This window comes from Chenopodium quinoa, unplaced genomic scaffold (genome assembly GCF_001683475.1).
Source record: "Chenopodium quinoa cultivar QQ74 unplaced genomic scaffold, ASM168347v1, whole genome shotgun sequence".
Classification (NCBI taxonomy): domain Eukaryota; kingdom Viridiplantae; phylum Streptophyta; class Magnoliopsida; order Caryophyllales; family Amaranthaceae; genus Chenopodium; species Chenopodium quinoa.
In genome coordinates, this window is record NW_018742616.1 from 1,171,385 (window position 1) to 1,187,500 (window position 16,116).

The following is a 16,116-nucleotide window of genomic DNA, read 5'->3' on the forward strand; positions in this document are numbered from 1 at the left end:
CAAACTATCTTAAAACTATCAATAAAACTTATCTATGAATTATTAATTTTCATATCATTATTAAATTGTAATGTAGTATGATAATAATAATAACTAAAGTATTACACTATAATTTAGGTTGATTGGTTTTATATTTATACATAATCCATGCATGCTCACGTAGTTTTATATATGACTGTACAAAAAAAAACAAAAAAAAAAAAATATGACTCTACAAACATCTACTATAAGCATTATTACTTGACTTATATTGTGTCAATTAGATATTCGATTTGGCGTGTGTATATTGTTTAAGGGTAACTTGCTTTAGGTCAAGTGAAATCATTCACTCTTGAGATTTACTACTATTTGGAATGAATCATCTAAATTATAATTGTTTTTTAGCACGTATATACAATGAGCTGAGCAAACTAAAGACGACCAATGCAAAGTCTTAATCAACGATTTGCACCCTTGATAAAGCGACGACATAATAATACCCTTTACTATTATATACTCTCTAAAGGTTGGATTCCTAGGAAGAGGCTACAACAAAAGGCACAACCTTTCAAATCTAAAACATATGCGTATTCATAACTATGTACATGTCGAACTAAACAAGCAAATTGTCTCCTCAGTTTTCATCAATTCTGCTAAAAAGTAAAAATTAATTAATATGCTTAATTGAACATGACATAAACTCATAGATATACTATATAGTTTGTATATGTGATAAATATAAGTCAGAGACAGAACAACATGATGCTATGGATCTCTGCAGCATGATTATGGGAATTTGTATCTCATATTCCTATCAAAACATATGTTGTGGAAGTAAAATAATAATGCAACAATTAAATCATGCTATTATGATGATTCCAGATCCGAGTTTACAATTAAAGATGCATCGTTATTTGAACATTAATTAAGTCAACAATCATATGGTAATGATGCAAACTGTTCTTAGATCAGGAAGTTTTTCTGACAAATAAATTAAGTTAGATACGATATACAATGAGAATCTTTAATTGTTATTTTGATAAGTTAAGGTACAGAAGTTGTTCTTCCGTTTGGAAGATGATTATAATAATACGATAGTTTAATCAATAAACTGATCTTAGTATAGTAAAAATCAGATGAATAAAATGAATGACTAGATTGATTTAGCATTGAAAAGAGAAAAATGTCTTTTTAATCTACGAATCGAGAACCTAAAGATTGATCTAGACTGGACAAAATTATTAAAATTCAAAATGAACTCTATGATGGCATGCATGTCCATACAATTTCCTAGACTCCATTTGACTAACAATGATCAGATTTCATGATAAATCAATTTATTATAGACTTAAATATGAATTATATTGAGTCGATTTTGACTTAACATAAACCAAATGACTCATCACTTAAATACAACTACAAGGTCTACAACTGAAGCCGAATCTAATTTAAATCATTTGTTCAGCTCGCTCTCGATCTCTCCACTAGACACCATGGTTGTGAGTGGAGAAAGAGGAGGATCTATGTAGGCCAAAGTCTAGACTAATCAAACTATGACAAAAGCATTAAGACACCCCCACTTAGCTAAAGATTAATCAATCTAGTAGTAGAACACGACTAATAGTAGTACAACTTTGTCATGCATAGTCAAACCCACTTACAAATATGGTTGGAGCAGATTGTATATAATTAGTACGAATGAAATTATGAATGATGATTTCATTTCATAATATATATAAGCAGTAAAAATAAGAATATAAAAAAGTCTATGATCACATAAATGCAGAATTTAATAACCTCACATCATCACAAAGAAAAAAACAGTACCTATCACTATACACTATATATACACTATACTTGTAATAGTTACACGAACATGTATCATTTCTTGGTGAATTGACATCTGTCATTTATGCATTCACTCATGGTAGTTGTTTCTTCTTTATGTTTCTTAGCCTTTTTTTCTTTTTCTTTTTTTTACTTGTCAGCTTTATTCTTTCTTGCTTTTTATTTTTGACCCATCATAGGGCAAAAAAAAAAAAAAAAAAAAAAAAAAAAAAAAAAAAAAAATCAAGAAGTAATGATGTGATTGGAGATTTTAACTAATACTCGAGCCACCTAAGCTTGGATCAACTAAGTTGTTAACTACTTCCTTTGTTCTTTTACTATTGCCTCATATAATAAAATTTACCTTTTAAGAAACCTCGTAAAATATTCTCACATAAAGTTGTAAACTTGTAATTACCAAATAAGATAATGAAGCAATATTAAAGAAACACCCAAAATAAAAGATGAGGAAAAAAAACAGGGATGAAGGTTTTGTAGTTTTTGTTACTCTTTCATCACATAGTCTAATGGGTTCTAATTCGTTAGACCAGATAGTCGGATGATACTCGTCAAACAAAACACCATAAAAAGTTTTAAAATAGGTAAATGTAAATTTAGACATTTTATTGATTTATAAGTCAAGCAAAAATTGTTGAAGTTAAAACTTAAAATGTTGCACAAAGATATAAGTTGAGCAAAATATGTTAAAAGATAACTCATGTGACTAGTTAGTATTTCTCTTGATTATCTACCTATATATGCTATGAACTATAAAGATTGTATTTTTATACAAGGCTTGATTAGAAGCTTGGTGCTGGAACCGAGGTTGCCACTTTAGCTTGAGTGAACCAAACAAAAGTTCTACCTTAATCTTTCTATCGAGTTTTTAATAGACTTTTGATTGGTTTTTCTCATTTTTCATTTTAGCAAATCATCGATATCATCTAAAAAAAAATATTTCTAATGACATTTATAGCTTAAATGAAATCTAATAAATTCATACTTGTTGAAAAATAAAAACACTATATAAACGTTCTTTAAACCCGCTATATTTAGATATCATATGGACAATATCACTCGCCAGTTGTAAATACTAATGTAATAGTGCAGTACACGTACCTACAAACATAACCTTAAAACGACAGTAAACAAGCCAAACAAGATTGACAACCACGTAAGATCCCTGGCCCCCAAATGCCTGCTCAATCACCATGACTCCCACAGCACATGCACACTAAAACATAGGCATTAAGCAACCCCCCGCCCAATAGCTTTGGAAGTGGTGGGGAAAATGATTTATACTGCAGGCCATATTACACCAAGAAAAAGGAAAAAAAAAAAAAAAAAAAAAAAAAAAAAAGAAGAAGAAGAAAGCTTGTTGTTGTTGTTGTCTGGGTCCTTATTTCCCCACACCTTTTTCATGCAAATATGACTAACCACCAAAGCATATACTAACTATACAAATAATGTCACCATAACCATGACATTGTAGATTGTCTGAATAGCGTTATACTGTAGAGGTTCTATCAGGATGCTGACAGTAACTAGAGGAGGGACCTCAGAATCAGATCTGACAAGCGATGTCTCAGGAAAATTCACTCATAACCTGTATAAATTGCACATATGGCTGCCGACGGACTAGGGTTCCACCACAACCTGATTAGAACTTTTTTCTCAAGTCTAAGAGTCCACAAAGTTAACACAAACATCCACCTTATGGTCCCCTCTTCCCCACCCCTACCAAAATTCAAGAGCTAAGTAAGGTCGATTTTATGTTAAATGATCCCTTATCCCATTCAGTTTACCATCATCATCATTACATTTCAAAGAGTATGAGCATAATGAAGCCGTCATAATACGTTACCAGTCCTTGAACCTTTTAACTAGCCAACATGACAAAAGGAAAAGTATTGAGATATGATGGTATACAGAATGGAATTAAAGGATCTCTGCTAGATCTGTGATACCTCAGTTGAAAGTGAAATCTAGCTCAAGTGAAGCTCCAGCTGATATGCTAACCATTTCACTTCATCAGTACTTGAAATAATTAAATTTACATTATTTACAGAATTCCTTTCCTAGAAGAATTACAAACTTACAGTAAAGCAGAGTAGTAAGGATTACAAGAAGTCATGCAGCATGGAATGAAACCACGCCAAGCCGCCAATTTAGTGTTTTTGGACCTCTATTCTTTCCACTCATAAGGAGCTCGATCAACAACTAAGTAATCTCCTCGTATATCCTTGGCAACTCGGATGTCATCATCCAAATAAACAGATTCAAACCTGGAAGACAAATTGATATAAGTATAAAACCAATTATGTAGAATAACTGTATGTACTCCAAAAGGTAAAACAAAATTTCTCTGATAGTAGTTCTTGAAAATTAAACATGCCTTTATGACTTTATCTTTAATTTGCATTAAAGCATACAGTGAAGGCTTAAAGAGTTAAAGATGCCATAAGATGTAAGAAGGAAAATTGGTAAAAGTCACTTCAAAAGGTCCTAGAAGATAAAAGGTACTCTGTAGCTTATAAACTAAGACAAAATTGTCTGGTTGGAGAATCAACAGACCAGGTTATCCATCTTTCTAAGAACACATTAGTCACTTTAAAACTATTTAAAATATGTTTAGATGAGGGAATCTTAATGAAGGCTTAAAGATACCATAAGATGTAAGAAGGAAAATTGACGAAGTCACTCCAAAATGTCCTAGAAGATAAAAGGTAGTTTGTGACTTACTAACCTAAGACAATATTGTCTGGTTGGACAATCTACAGACCTAGTTATCCATCTTTCTAAGAAAATTTTAGTCACTTCAAAAAACTATATTCAGATGAGGAATCTGAACGAAAGAACACTAAAACACCCATTTTTCCCTCGTTTGGAAGTTAGGTTAGGAAAAGGGAGGGAAAGGGAAGGGAAGGGAATAGAACAATATACATTTTCTTTCCTTCTAAATAAACCAAAACCTTCCAAAGTCGAAAAGATCTGGACAGAAGGTACATTCCTACCCTTCATGTTAATCATCTTTTGTGTCTTTTAAGTAGAAGAGTAAATTCTTCTCCTTCTTCTGCAGCCCACCCCATATTATTTTACCTTTCCTCCCCTTCCCTTTCATCTATAATTGTGATCTAAACATAGTGTCAGTATTCAACTGACTTCTGAAATCTGTGTCGTCTTGTATTCTTAAAGATCATTCAAAGTCTTTAGGAGCTTTCAGCAAAATCATCTCAGAACTACAAATTAGCTTCAGGCTGTCAGTGAAGCACTTACACATCAATAGTTGTATAACAGAATCTACAGCCAGCAGAAAAGAAATGTTCTCAAGATACAGTAATTTCAGTATTCCTTAATCTTAAAAAATAAATTCTGACCTTCCTCACTATGATAAGATTCCTCGTTACAGTTTACACCTACTTGAAGAAGTCTATGAGTATACTTCCCCTATTCCTAGTTCAATAAAAAAAAAATGTAGAAATCCTATGTATGTGTTATTCATGAGTAAAGAAAATGCAATATCTTAGAGAAAAGGAACAAAAAAAAAAGAAGATACAAATAAGATAGACAAATTTCCTCCTCAAAATCTGTTGTCAACAGATCCAATTAATCAACAGTATGTCCATCAACCTATCTCTCTCTCCCCCACTCTGTATGAAAAAAGGGCAATGAGGAAACCTGCCAATACACATCTAAAAGCGCTCTAAACAGTAGTACGGAGTATATCACTAAGGCAATTAACAGTGGGATGCCAGAGAACAAAAATACAAGAAGAATTTATAGGTGGGATCAGAACTTCACTAAAGCCACTTTGCAGATACTTTTCCCGATTAATTTAGGACCTTACAAAGTTACCAAACAGTGCCATCGCAATAAACATCGCAGCTCATCGATCACATTTGTTGTAATCCTATAGGGTGAAGCCTATTTCAATTGCAATAAAGCGGCACTGATATAGTGATATTTGAAGACACATAAGTATATCTGATCTATAGCTTTAATTCATTTAGAAATCATACAAGATATAAGAATAGAAACTGGAATATCACTGGCCAAGACATCATAATGGAGGACAACTTTTGTAACTTGTTTAAATAGGATGAACAAGGGCAACGTGTTGCCTGAAAAGAGTGAAAACAATAGGCTTATTGGTTGAGAAATGCAGCCATTGAGCCATACAATAGTATCAGAAGGTAATTATAAATAATCTAGTTAATGAAGCAAGTAGCTTGAATCAACAACTCTTGACAGACTCAACTATAGATGATTGACAGCCTCGAATCCCAATATAATTTCCTTCAAACAGTTAAAATCCAACACTCAACAAAATCTTACTGTATTACATAAGGTATGACTGTATGAGCATCATGCACATACAATGGAATGCTACAATTCATATCATAAAATTTCTAATAAGCATCCCCTGAAAATGAGAATGCTCAACAGCTATATATAAGTTCATCATGAACAAAAGTTACACTTACCATCCCTGCCCAAATGGTGGTAAAGGAAACTCCCAATCCTTTCCTCGCAATACTGCACTTGTAAATCTGAGAAAACCCATGTCACACAAACATTACAAAAGTGTATAATTTCTATAATGTATATTGCACAGGACTGGTTAGGAATACAAAATTAACAAGAAAGACTACTCATAGATCTTCCCCCCTCCCCCTTCCTTTCTTCTCAATTCAGGATGGAAAGATATTTAAAAACATGAATGCATTTCGTTACATTTGTGGAGGCCGATTAGTTTAGTTGGTTAAAGTCTTACGAGTTCATATCGTACATCAGTGCTCTTTGCGGCTCCCTTTACAAAATTTATGACTCCTCCCTTCTATTTCTTTCTTTTAAAGTCTAGTCATCTTTTAAAAAAAATTACAAAAACATGAAACATCTAACTAACTAAAGTGAGGGAAATGTGATTTAAAGCAATACTTAAGAAAACCCAAACAAAAATAGGAGGTAAGACAATGAAATTACCTAAAATTAACTCTTTGAGTGGAAGCAACCTCCATACTCGATCGAACGAAGAAAACCCCAGATGGAGGAAAAGTAATTACATTATTGAGCTTAAGATTATCAACATCAATAACTTGAAGAACGTCCCCAACTTGGGTACCAAAAAAATTGGCATTTTTAATAATAAAAAGTTGCTCTTTTTCTGTAGTCCAAAGCATTCGCCAAGTCCCAGAAAGGGAATCATCAGTTGTGATCAAATCTTTGCCCAGAATAGCGAGGGAATCGATAGCGGCGATAATTTGGGATCGGAGATTAGGGTTTTGCTGGGTTTTAAGACCGCGATCTTGATCGGAAATTAGGTTAAGGAGGTGGGTTTTGGCGGAGAGAGATTGTGATGAGAAGAGAGAGAATTTAGGGGATTTGGAGGGAATTGAGGGATTTGATTGATTAGGGTTTAGGAAGGGTTTTAGGGAGGAAGAAGGGTGAAAATTGGCGGGGAAATGGAGTATTGTGGCCATTGTTGAGGCCATAAGATGATAAGAGGGAAGAGAAGTTATGGCCGTCCTCTCTCTCTCTCTCTCTCTCTTTTTCGAATGTACTCTCTCATATGGAATACTAATTTTAGTGTTTAGTAATTACACAAGTATTAATTTTAGTGTTCAGTAATTGCGCGAGTATTAATTTTACTGTTCAGTAATTGCGGCCTAAGAAATTATACGAATTACAAATACTAAACCATTAATGTTATAACTGATCATTACTATTCAAATAACTAAACTAAAAAGAATTTGGCACTCATGATCAAATATTGGGAATTATTAGGTTATTGACTTATTTATAGAATTCAGGGATTAATTTTTTTAGGAACAACTTTGCTATCCATTACAGAGTAGCAATATTATTCTTTTAATTGAGTAAAAATTGATGTGGGATCATGAGTGAAAGAAAAACTCACCTTTTGATAATTTTATTAGGTGTTAGAAAACATGTTATCTAAATAGATTAGTCTTCAAAGAAGTTTGGAAACTTGTATGCACCATGTAAGGACACAGGAAATTCTGGCAGGACAAAATGTCAATGCATAATATTTTGATTGCACATTGTCCGCAGAGAGTTGCAACATTAGCAGAATCAAAAGAATATATCTGCTGTAAGAAATATTTCTAAGCAAATCCTGATCTTCAGATGTACAATTGGTACAATTTTCTGTGAGACAAAATTTCGGTAATCAACTGAGTTTACTTTCCAAGTATAGGGTGAAGGAAGCAGGAAACTGGAGGTTTTGATCTATCTCAGTCACTCAATTCCTGCCATCAATTATTCACACGCAGTCAGATACACAGCCCAATAAGAGCTCTCTCATATGGAGATCCCATAATTGCTTATCTTTGTCACTTCCTTTGCGAGTACTTTTCGCTCCTGTTTTGCCTCAGCAACTAAGTTTTTGATCTGCAAAATTTACACAGTTGAACGAATAAGTAATATACTTAAATTTATGATTACACCAACTATAGCTGATGTGTTTGAAATTATAAAACAAACCTGTGAATTAAATCGAGATGATTCCCTGCTAGGAAGGTCTGCAAGGATATCCTTCAAGCCTGTAAGAGCCATAAACAAATATATCAGACTCGGAAAAAAAGCTGGTAAAAATATTCAGGTGAGGCTGGAAATATTCTCCCATACCTCGTGCTTGTTTCTCGATCTTATCAGCAGAATTAACAGCTTTTCTAATCTGATTTCCTGCATTTCTGTCACAAGATTTGTAATTATAATTTACAAAATATAATGAGGTGATCACACAAAACCACAGCACTCAAGTAGCAACACAATAAACAAACCTCAGTTTAGTTCTTCCTCTTTGCATCTCCTCCTCTGCCTGTGATGCTCTTTTCTGAAAATACACACACTATACTGAGAAATTTAACAAAAAAATTAACATTGAATGGAGATAAGCAATGCTTTTCCCATGTCAGTTTACATCTAAGAAGGTATTCACAGATTTGACACCCCTTTGATATCCAGTTTCCTAAAACACATAACCTGCTCCAATATACACATGTGTAAATGATTCAGAGTGACCTGCACAGCAAACCCTCTCAAAGGAAATTTTTCTTACAAATGAAAAAGTTTGTGATGCAACCATTCTTTGGAAGGCAAGAAAGATAAAGCTTCAACTCAACTTAACAACCCAGAATTTTAACTATCAGTAAAGAGTTTCGGGGGGTCTACAGGTGCGCAATTTCACCCCTAACTAATCATATAAAAAGCATCTTCAGCTTGGTTGTTGTTTATAACACCTTCAGCTTCCCCAAAGTTTCTTTTACGAGACCGCAACCCAAACAAAAAATACAAGGAAGAAAACACAAAATGTTACCTCTAGCTTTTCAGTTGCAGCTTTCAAGCGTTCAAATGATTGCTTCAGCTCTTTCACTTTTTCATCAGCACGAGATATCAAGGCCTGCACACAATTACAGTGTGCAAATACATCAAGAGTCCTTCCTCTCGCAGGACAAAATAATCTAAGGATGCTAGAGTGCTTAAAAAGCTTCCTAGAGTGCCTACCCCATGATTACCCAGCACCTAGCAAACAAAAGTACAAATAAAACAAAGCCGTGACGTTTAATTACGCCACTAGTTTCAATATTCATTAAGAACTAAAATTTTGGTTTATACGACTAACAAAGCCATGGAAAGAAACACAATGATGCAAGCACTATTTGGGGAAGTAAAAGTGAAGAGATCAATGTTTGCACAAAGTAACATTGGGCAAACATTGTTCATCGGGGAATGAAGTAAAAGTCTGCAGTGACTACCAGGCTCGTACAGCGAAAAATTCACCTGAGCAACATTAATAAAATTGATGAACATAGAACCTATGCAAACTATGAAGTAGTAGTAAAATATCAGTAAACAAATCCTACTTTATACAAATGCTCACCTCTTCAGTAGAAAATAGCCGCAAGGTTTTATAGTACAAAAAACGTCTTGGAGCTGCAAGAAGCATGCTCAAAGTTATATTGGCCAGAAATAAACAAGAAGAAAACCCTTAATCTGAAAACATATCTAAGTATGTAATGTAGCTTAGGTAAAAGCAGCCATATGTATAGATGTAGCAAGTTATGGGAATACATTGCAACTATCTGGACCTCGGAACATGTGTAGTTCAATAGCTTTTTTTTTTTTTAATAGATGTGTAGTTCACTAGTTAGATACATTGTATTATGTCACACTACCAGTCCAGGTCTTGCTACTATTTGATTCAAGCAATATACGAATTACTACAGAAAAATTCAGTCAGGACTAAATCATGCCATATATAGTGTGAAAGAATTCAAAAAAGGTTTATAAAATCATTAATGCTTGAAACACATACATGTGTACATCATATATTAGATGTAAACAAAAGATTAAATTTCACGTGAGATCACTTCTGGTCATTATAAATTCTATCTCAAAAGGAACTATCGCTCAACTCTTTTCGGGATAAAAGGCAGCCAACCAGCTGAGATTTAGGACACTTGTCCACCCAAAATGATACCTCACTCATTTCTTTAAAAAGAGTTGTGTGGTCTTTTCTTGCCCAATTCCTGACCATCAGTAAAATATTTTTTTTTTTTAAAATGGCTCTATAGATAGTACGCACAGTAATTAATACTTCGTAATAAGAATAAAATAACAAACAGAAAAGGGTTTGGCTTTAACTTCTGGAAGCTATCACGTTAAGTTTTCTAAATTCCAAATCAGAAACCGTCCACATATATGAGAAATAAAAGTGATTGAAACACAGGACTCCTTATTTAAATCATTTAACCTCTTAATACACCCTTTCTACTATTAGATCTCAAGCATTTTCAGTATACTCAATCTCCAAGAGGCAGATCATGAATCAAACAAGCACCTAAAGAAGAACCCCTAAGAAGTACTAGATTCAAGGTTGCCGCAATACTATCATTTCCTTCCATAAATCCAAAGCAAGAAACATAGAACATATCATAACAACTGGACGTTCAAACATGATCATAGACTTTTTCGTAGACTTTTTCACATTAACAGCCCAAAAATGGAAAACAATCATCTAGAAATTATAAGTGCAAAATAAACACACCTCATCTCTACCCACTCAAAGCCTCAATTAGACTATCTTCATCAGCTTAACAGTCAGAACTAACATAACAAAAACTTTACAGGAAAGGATCAAGTGGTTCCTTCTTCCCAAGACTCTCAAAGTACTAAATCACTCTGAAAGCATCAAACCAGCTCCTAAAGGCTTGTTCAATATTGTTGCGGGTACTGAATGTTCAGATATTTGACTAGATGAAAGTTAAACATTAGTAAACATAGATTTTGTTGTCAACTTTCAAAATTAACATAACTAGTTCAGGTACCATAGATGGTAGTCCAAACTCAAAATTTTGCAGTGACGCCAAGCAGTCCCTAAGCTGCCAATAAACAAGTAGCATATTGCAAATCTTAACCCACCTAATCAATCTAGCCACAAGACCTTGTCACTTCCCAAGATTTCCAAGTGTTTCAAAGTTAAATTTTAAACAATAACCTAATGCCTCTTTTTTTTTCCATCAACGTTAACACCTCCTTACATGCTATAAAAATCAAGCAAGATCAATATCCCTCTCACCAAGTACTTCGAACAGTTCTGATTAGAAAATAAATACTCCCTCCGTTTATTTTTATTTGCAACTTTTGCCATTTTAGTCCGCTCACAATTATGTGCAACTTTCTATTTTATTTCCATTTTGGGTAAACAAAAACCCTGAAAATTACTATTTTACCCTTACTTAAAAATTCAGATTTTCTTAATGTTACCCTTATCTCATTTTAATCACAATAACTTTTTTGTCTAATCTAAAATCATTAACCTAATTTTACCCATCCATTTACTCATCTCCTAATCTACCCACCACCCATTCACCCTCTTCATCTCTGCTCTTCATCTCTTTCACCCTCCTCCCTACCACCAACAGTAGCCGCCAACATCGCCAGCCGCATCTTCCACTACCACCAATTAAACCTCAAATCACCATCCCACAACACTGACCACAGCAGCCCCATCTCACCCCTGTTCGGCCATAGCAGCCGGCAACAACCACCACCAGACTGCCGCACACCAACAGAAACAATCGGCCGGCAGCCCAACACCAATAATCGCACAAAATCAACCAGCCACCGTCGCACCACTCTGCACCGAGCAGCACCACACCGCCGCGCTACTGAGCAACGCCGCTATCCCATAATCCAGAGCCGCAAGCTCCAATTTTAGCCCAAATCGATAACCCTTTGCTCAATTATTTCAATTTGAGGCCACGATTTCTTCATTTAGTCAGATTGCTGAGATTCTTAGCTTATTAGTAATGATCGGTGTTGATGATTGCGTGGTGGGGGGTTGCCGTAGAGTGGGTGGTGTTGCCGGAGAATGAAGAAATCGGTTAATGAAAGATTTCTGGGTTTTTTGGTTTGGGAGGGGGCTGCCGGAAAAAGGAGGGAATGACGTGAGGGTGGTGGTGGTTTCGTGGGGTTGGTTGTGGTGGTGGTTTCGTGGGGGTGGTAGCGGTGGTGGTGAAGCCGGCGGTGGTGTTGGTGAAGGCGGCGGTGGTGGTGGCTGGTCTTGGTGGTGGCAGTGGGTGGTTTGATTAATTATCCAAACATTCTCTCTCCACCTTAATTACATACTCCTATGATATATTAATCACCATTATACTTTCTTAATCTTTGCCCTTCAATCTTTTGCCTCGTGAACCGCAACTTCTGCCAAAGTTGCAAATAAAAATAAACGGAGGGAGTAGTATCCAGAGCTCATTGTCTTATCCACCATTTCAGTTTAACATTAATTAATCCCTGAGAACATACCACCTCCATCAGCTTTATAGTATAGTAACATATATTCCCACTCTAAGGATGATGTCTCAACTACCCTCTTCAGTACAATCAACATTCTTCTCCATGTATAGATAAATATAAGAAGAGGTATCACAGTATCACACTAACATTTATCATCTTGCTACCTTACAATGACCTCTTATCCTCCAATGCCAAAATTCTTTTTAGTTTTCCTTTCAATGGGCAATTGGGCATTACCTAGTGAATTTGATGATGTTTTGATAATAGATAAATCTGGACTAGCCTTCTATCTTGCAAGTCACTAGGTAATGGCCATGGGAAGTAAAACAAGTCCATCTAAACCCAAAGATCAATGACTGCCACCCAATTAGCTACTCGTTTGTTATTTTGCTCGCACAACCTAAAATCACATATTGTCATTACCCCTCCATCAAGCACTCACTAAAAAACCTTTGCACTCTCTGCCCTGAATTAACTGATGAATTTGAAAACAGAAGGACCTTGCTAGGTAATGTCTAGAATTCATGGTCATTATATCAATTTGCTATTAAATCACATAATGCCATAACCTCTCCATCAAGCACTCACTCAAACACTTGGGCACTCTGCTATGTAATAATGTCTGTAATTCTTGATTTTAGTCTTGAGGGAATACAACCAATGTCAAACTGCCTGCCATAACATTCACCGCTGTAAATTCTATCTTCTGCATAATTTCATAAAACTCATGATGCAGTCCACCTCTATCTTCCACCAAAAATAATGGGTAAAACATTAAAGCCATTAGAATTCAAGCCAATATATATCTCTCTTCTCACAAGTCACAACCACCATATATGGACTCCCAGTAGACTGAACCTGCCTTCATCTATATGTCAACCATTTATCTTCTCAACAAAATAACTCTATCACCAAAAATTTGTTCTATGAAGCATTGTTAAGAACATATTCCAGTACTTCACTACAGAGCACAAACAGAGATAAACCACTGAATATTGTGATTTGTGAATCTTAAGCCTAAGAAGATAAAGACACAAAGTGAACGATAAGAGGGCTAAGTCCTCTACTATACAAGCAGACCACAAGTTTTATTCCCCAAAACCTCACATTCTAACATAGAAACAAAATCCTAAAATAGACTCCCGAATGAAACTATTAAGAAATTCAGCTAAAAGCATATTACTTCGTATTCGCCACTGATTAATGCTCTACTATTAAGTCCATCTGAAAATCCTATATTGTCTACTTTGTTTTACTCATATTCCACATATGTCAAAGAAGTTTGATGCAATTTATATTATAAAGTAATATCAGAACACTAGAGCATCTCTGATTCACAATATTGCTTCAGGAAAGGAGTAAGTAAAGCATCCTTTATCGGCATTTGTAATTTGACCACGTATTAACTATCATATCAACAGTCGTAATAACATAGCCATCAGACAAAACATAAAATCTCTGTCCCGTGATTCAATATCCTAGCCATGAAAACAACTTGAAGAGTACCAAACATTACAATCACATTCCACATCCAAACTAGCTTACAAAAACCCACGGCAATACAAACAACGGTCCGTCAAAACACCGATAATCACAGGTAGAACTCGATTTTCCAACATCAAACTTTGGCATACCTGGCAGTGCCAACAAACCCAGCCCAGTAACAGCTCCAGTAGCAATAAATGGATGTGAAGCCGCAACAAATGCACCTTCTGCATCCAAACCCATAAATAAGCAAATTAAACTACTAAACAACCAAAAATTCAGCAACCCTAAACACAATTTAAACCCATGCAATAAAATTTCAATCAAAAAAATCAAACCTTTAACTTTGCCAAAGAACTTAGCTTCATAAGCATCATATTCCGCCTTCAAATCCTTAACTGACTCCTGCATTCAAACCCTAATCTCATCACAAACCCTAATCACAAAACCACACATAAACACATATAATTAGAATTCGAGAGATAGACTAACGAGAGTTTGATGGAAATGAGCAGATGAGGTGGAACGGATTTGAGAGAGACGAGAACGAGTAGCAGCAATGGTGGAATCGAAGGATTGTTCGACGGTCTCCTGAACAAGAAAAGCTTGTTGAATAGCTTGTTGGATCCATGGATTGCTTAGCTCCAGGCTTTTCAATGCTTTCTCTACTGAGTAAATCTCACTGCTCGTTAATGGCGGATTTTCAATTGATGGTGATGAAGATGATCCTTCTTCTGGTTCCATTTTCGCTAATTTGAGTTTAATCTTGTTGCATTTGTTTACCACTTCTTCAGTCTTCTTGGCTTTTTTTTCTTCGGTTTTTTTTTTTTTTTTTTTTTTTTAAATTATAATACTCAGCTTTGATTAATACAGTAAGTGTGTTTTGTGTGCGTCCGAGCTTACTGCCCACACCATGCAATCCTAAAAAGAACAAAATAACCTTTATAAGCTAGAACATTGATTTATTAACTCCTGTCATACTGACTGACTAAATCTTAACACTAAAAAAGTAACTCATGTAACACATACCGAATAACCTTCATAATATTAACGAAAAAATAACCCCTGTAACACTAACGTAAAAACCTTATGATAAGTAGTCATATATAAGAATTTGTGTTGATCAATTGTCCAAAGTCCTAAATTTATCGCAAATCAAACTTTGCAAATTCTTTATAGGCAGACTTACATTAATTTGTTGCAAAACCATACCAATTTAAGATTTTTATGGTTAGAAATTCATCATATTGAATTTTTTTGTAAAGGTTGTACCCATTTTTGTTACTGCTAAAATTATCGTTGAAAATGTCATCATTATCATATTGAAGATTTCTATAAAAAAAATTAAAAAAAAATAAAAAATTATAGCAATTTCTCCTCAAGTTATGGTTATTAAGTTTAAAGTAATGACAATATTAATTTTTCCTCTCAATAATATAAAAGTTACTACAATATAAAAAAATTATAAAAGTTACCCCTATATATAATATAAAAATAATCTTTTTTTAGGTTGTTTTATCTTCTTTGTGGTTGACAGATGTGGGGATTGAAGCTAGTCCATTGTATGCAAGACGGATTGCTCAGTCGGCATCACAAACACTCTCTTATTGTATTCTTTGCTTCTCCTAAGTATGCTCTAGTGTTTATATGGATGTGAAAAGGGTATAAAATTGGGTGTGTATTAGTATATGGCAACATGTGAATGATGTTCTTGTGTGTATAATGTAGATATTGATAACGTGGTAGCATATTCAAGTAAGTGCATTTTCTAATCAGTATAATTCTAAAAGTGTGAATTTTGCATGTAATTTTTTGTTGTTTAATTCATTTCAACATTAAAAAGGTAGATTAATCTTTTTGCAAATAATCAATCCATGACAATTGACAAATGTGGAAAGGTTTCACTCACACTTGGGTTACCATTAATCAAAAGATATTCCATGCTTCTAACCCTATATTTATGAGCAACATGTCATGGCCACACCATTTTAGTGATCTTACTAT

At 34.5% G+C, this 16,116-nt stretch overlaps 2 protein-coding genes across 2 annotated transcripts; both read right to left on the reverse strand.

The window, feature by feature from the left end:
- Positions 1–3,683: 3,683 nt before the first annotated feature.
- Positions 3,684–7,389, reverse strand: LOC110721504 (probable plastid-lipid-associated protein 11). The gene is made up of 3 exons (XM_021900667.1): positions 6,790–7,389; positions 6,291–6,356; positions 3,684–4,091 (listed from the first exon to the last, which is right to left on the reverse strand). Exons 1-3 carry the CDS (start codon positions 7,296–7,298, stop codon positions 3,992–3,994), a joined length of 675 nt encoding a protein of 224 aa, XP_021756359.1. The 5' UTR covers positions 7,299–7,389; the 3' UTR covers positions 3,684–3,991.
- A 435-nt stretch (positions 7,390–7,824) lies between these two features.
- On the reverse strand, positions 7,825–15,119 carry LOC110721505. Its single transcript, XM_021900668.1, has 9 exons — positions 14,605–15,119; positions 14,451–14,517; positions 14,262–14,339; positions 9,710–9,762; positions 9,146–9,229; positions 8,610–8,662; positions 8,455–8,519; positions 8,311–8,369; positions 7,825–8,217 (listed from the first exon to the last, which is right to left on the reverse strand). The coding sequence occupies exons 1-9, from the start codon at positions 14,854–14,856 to the stop codon at positions 8,128–8,130; spliced, it is 801 nt and encodes a 266-aa protein (XP_021756360.1). The 5' UTR covers positions 14,857–15,119; the 3' UTR covers positions 7,825–8,127.
- Positions 15,120–16,116: the final 997 nt, after the last annotated feature.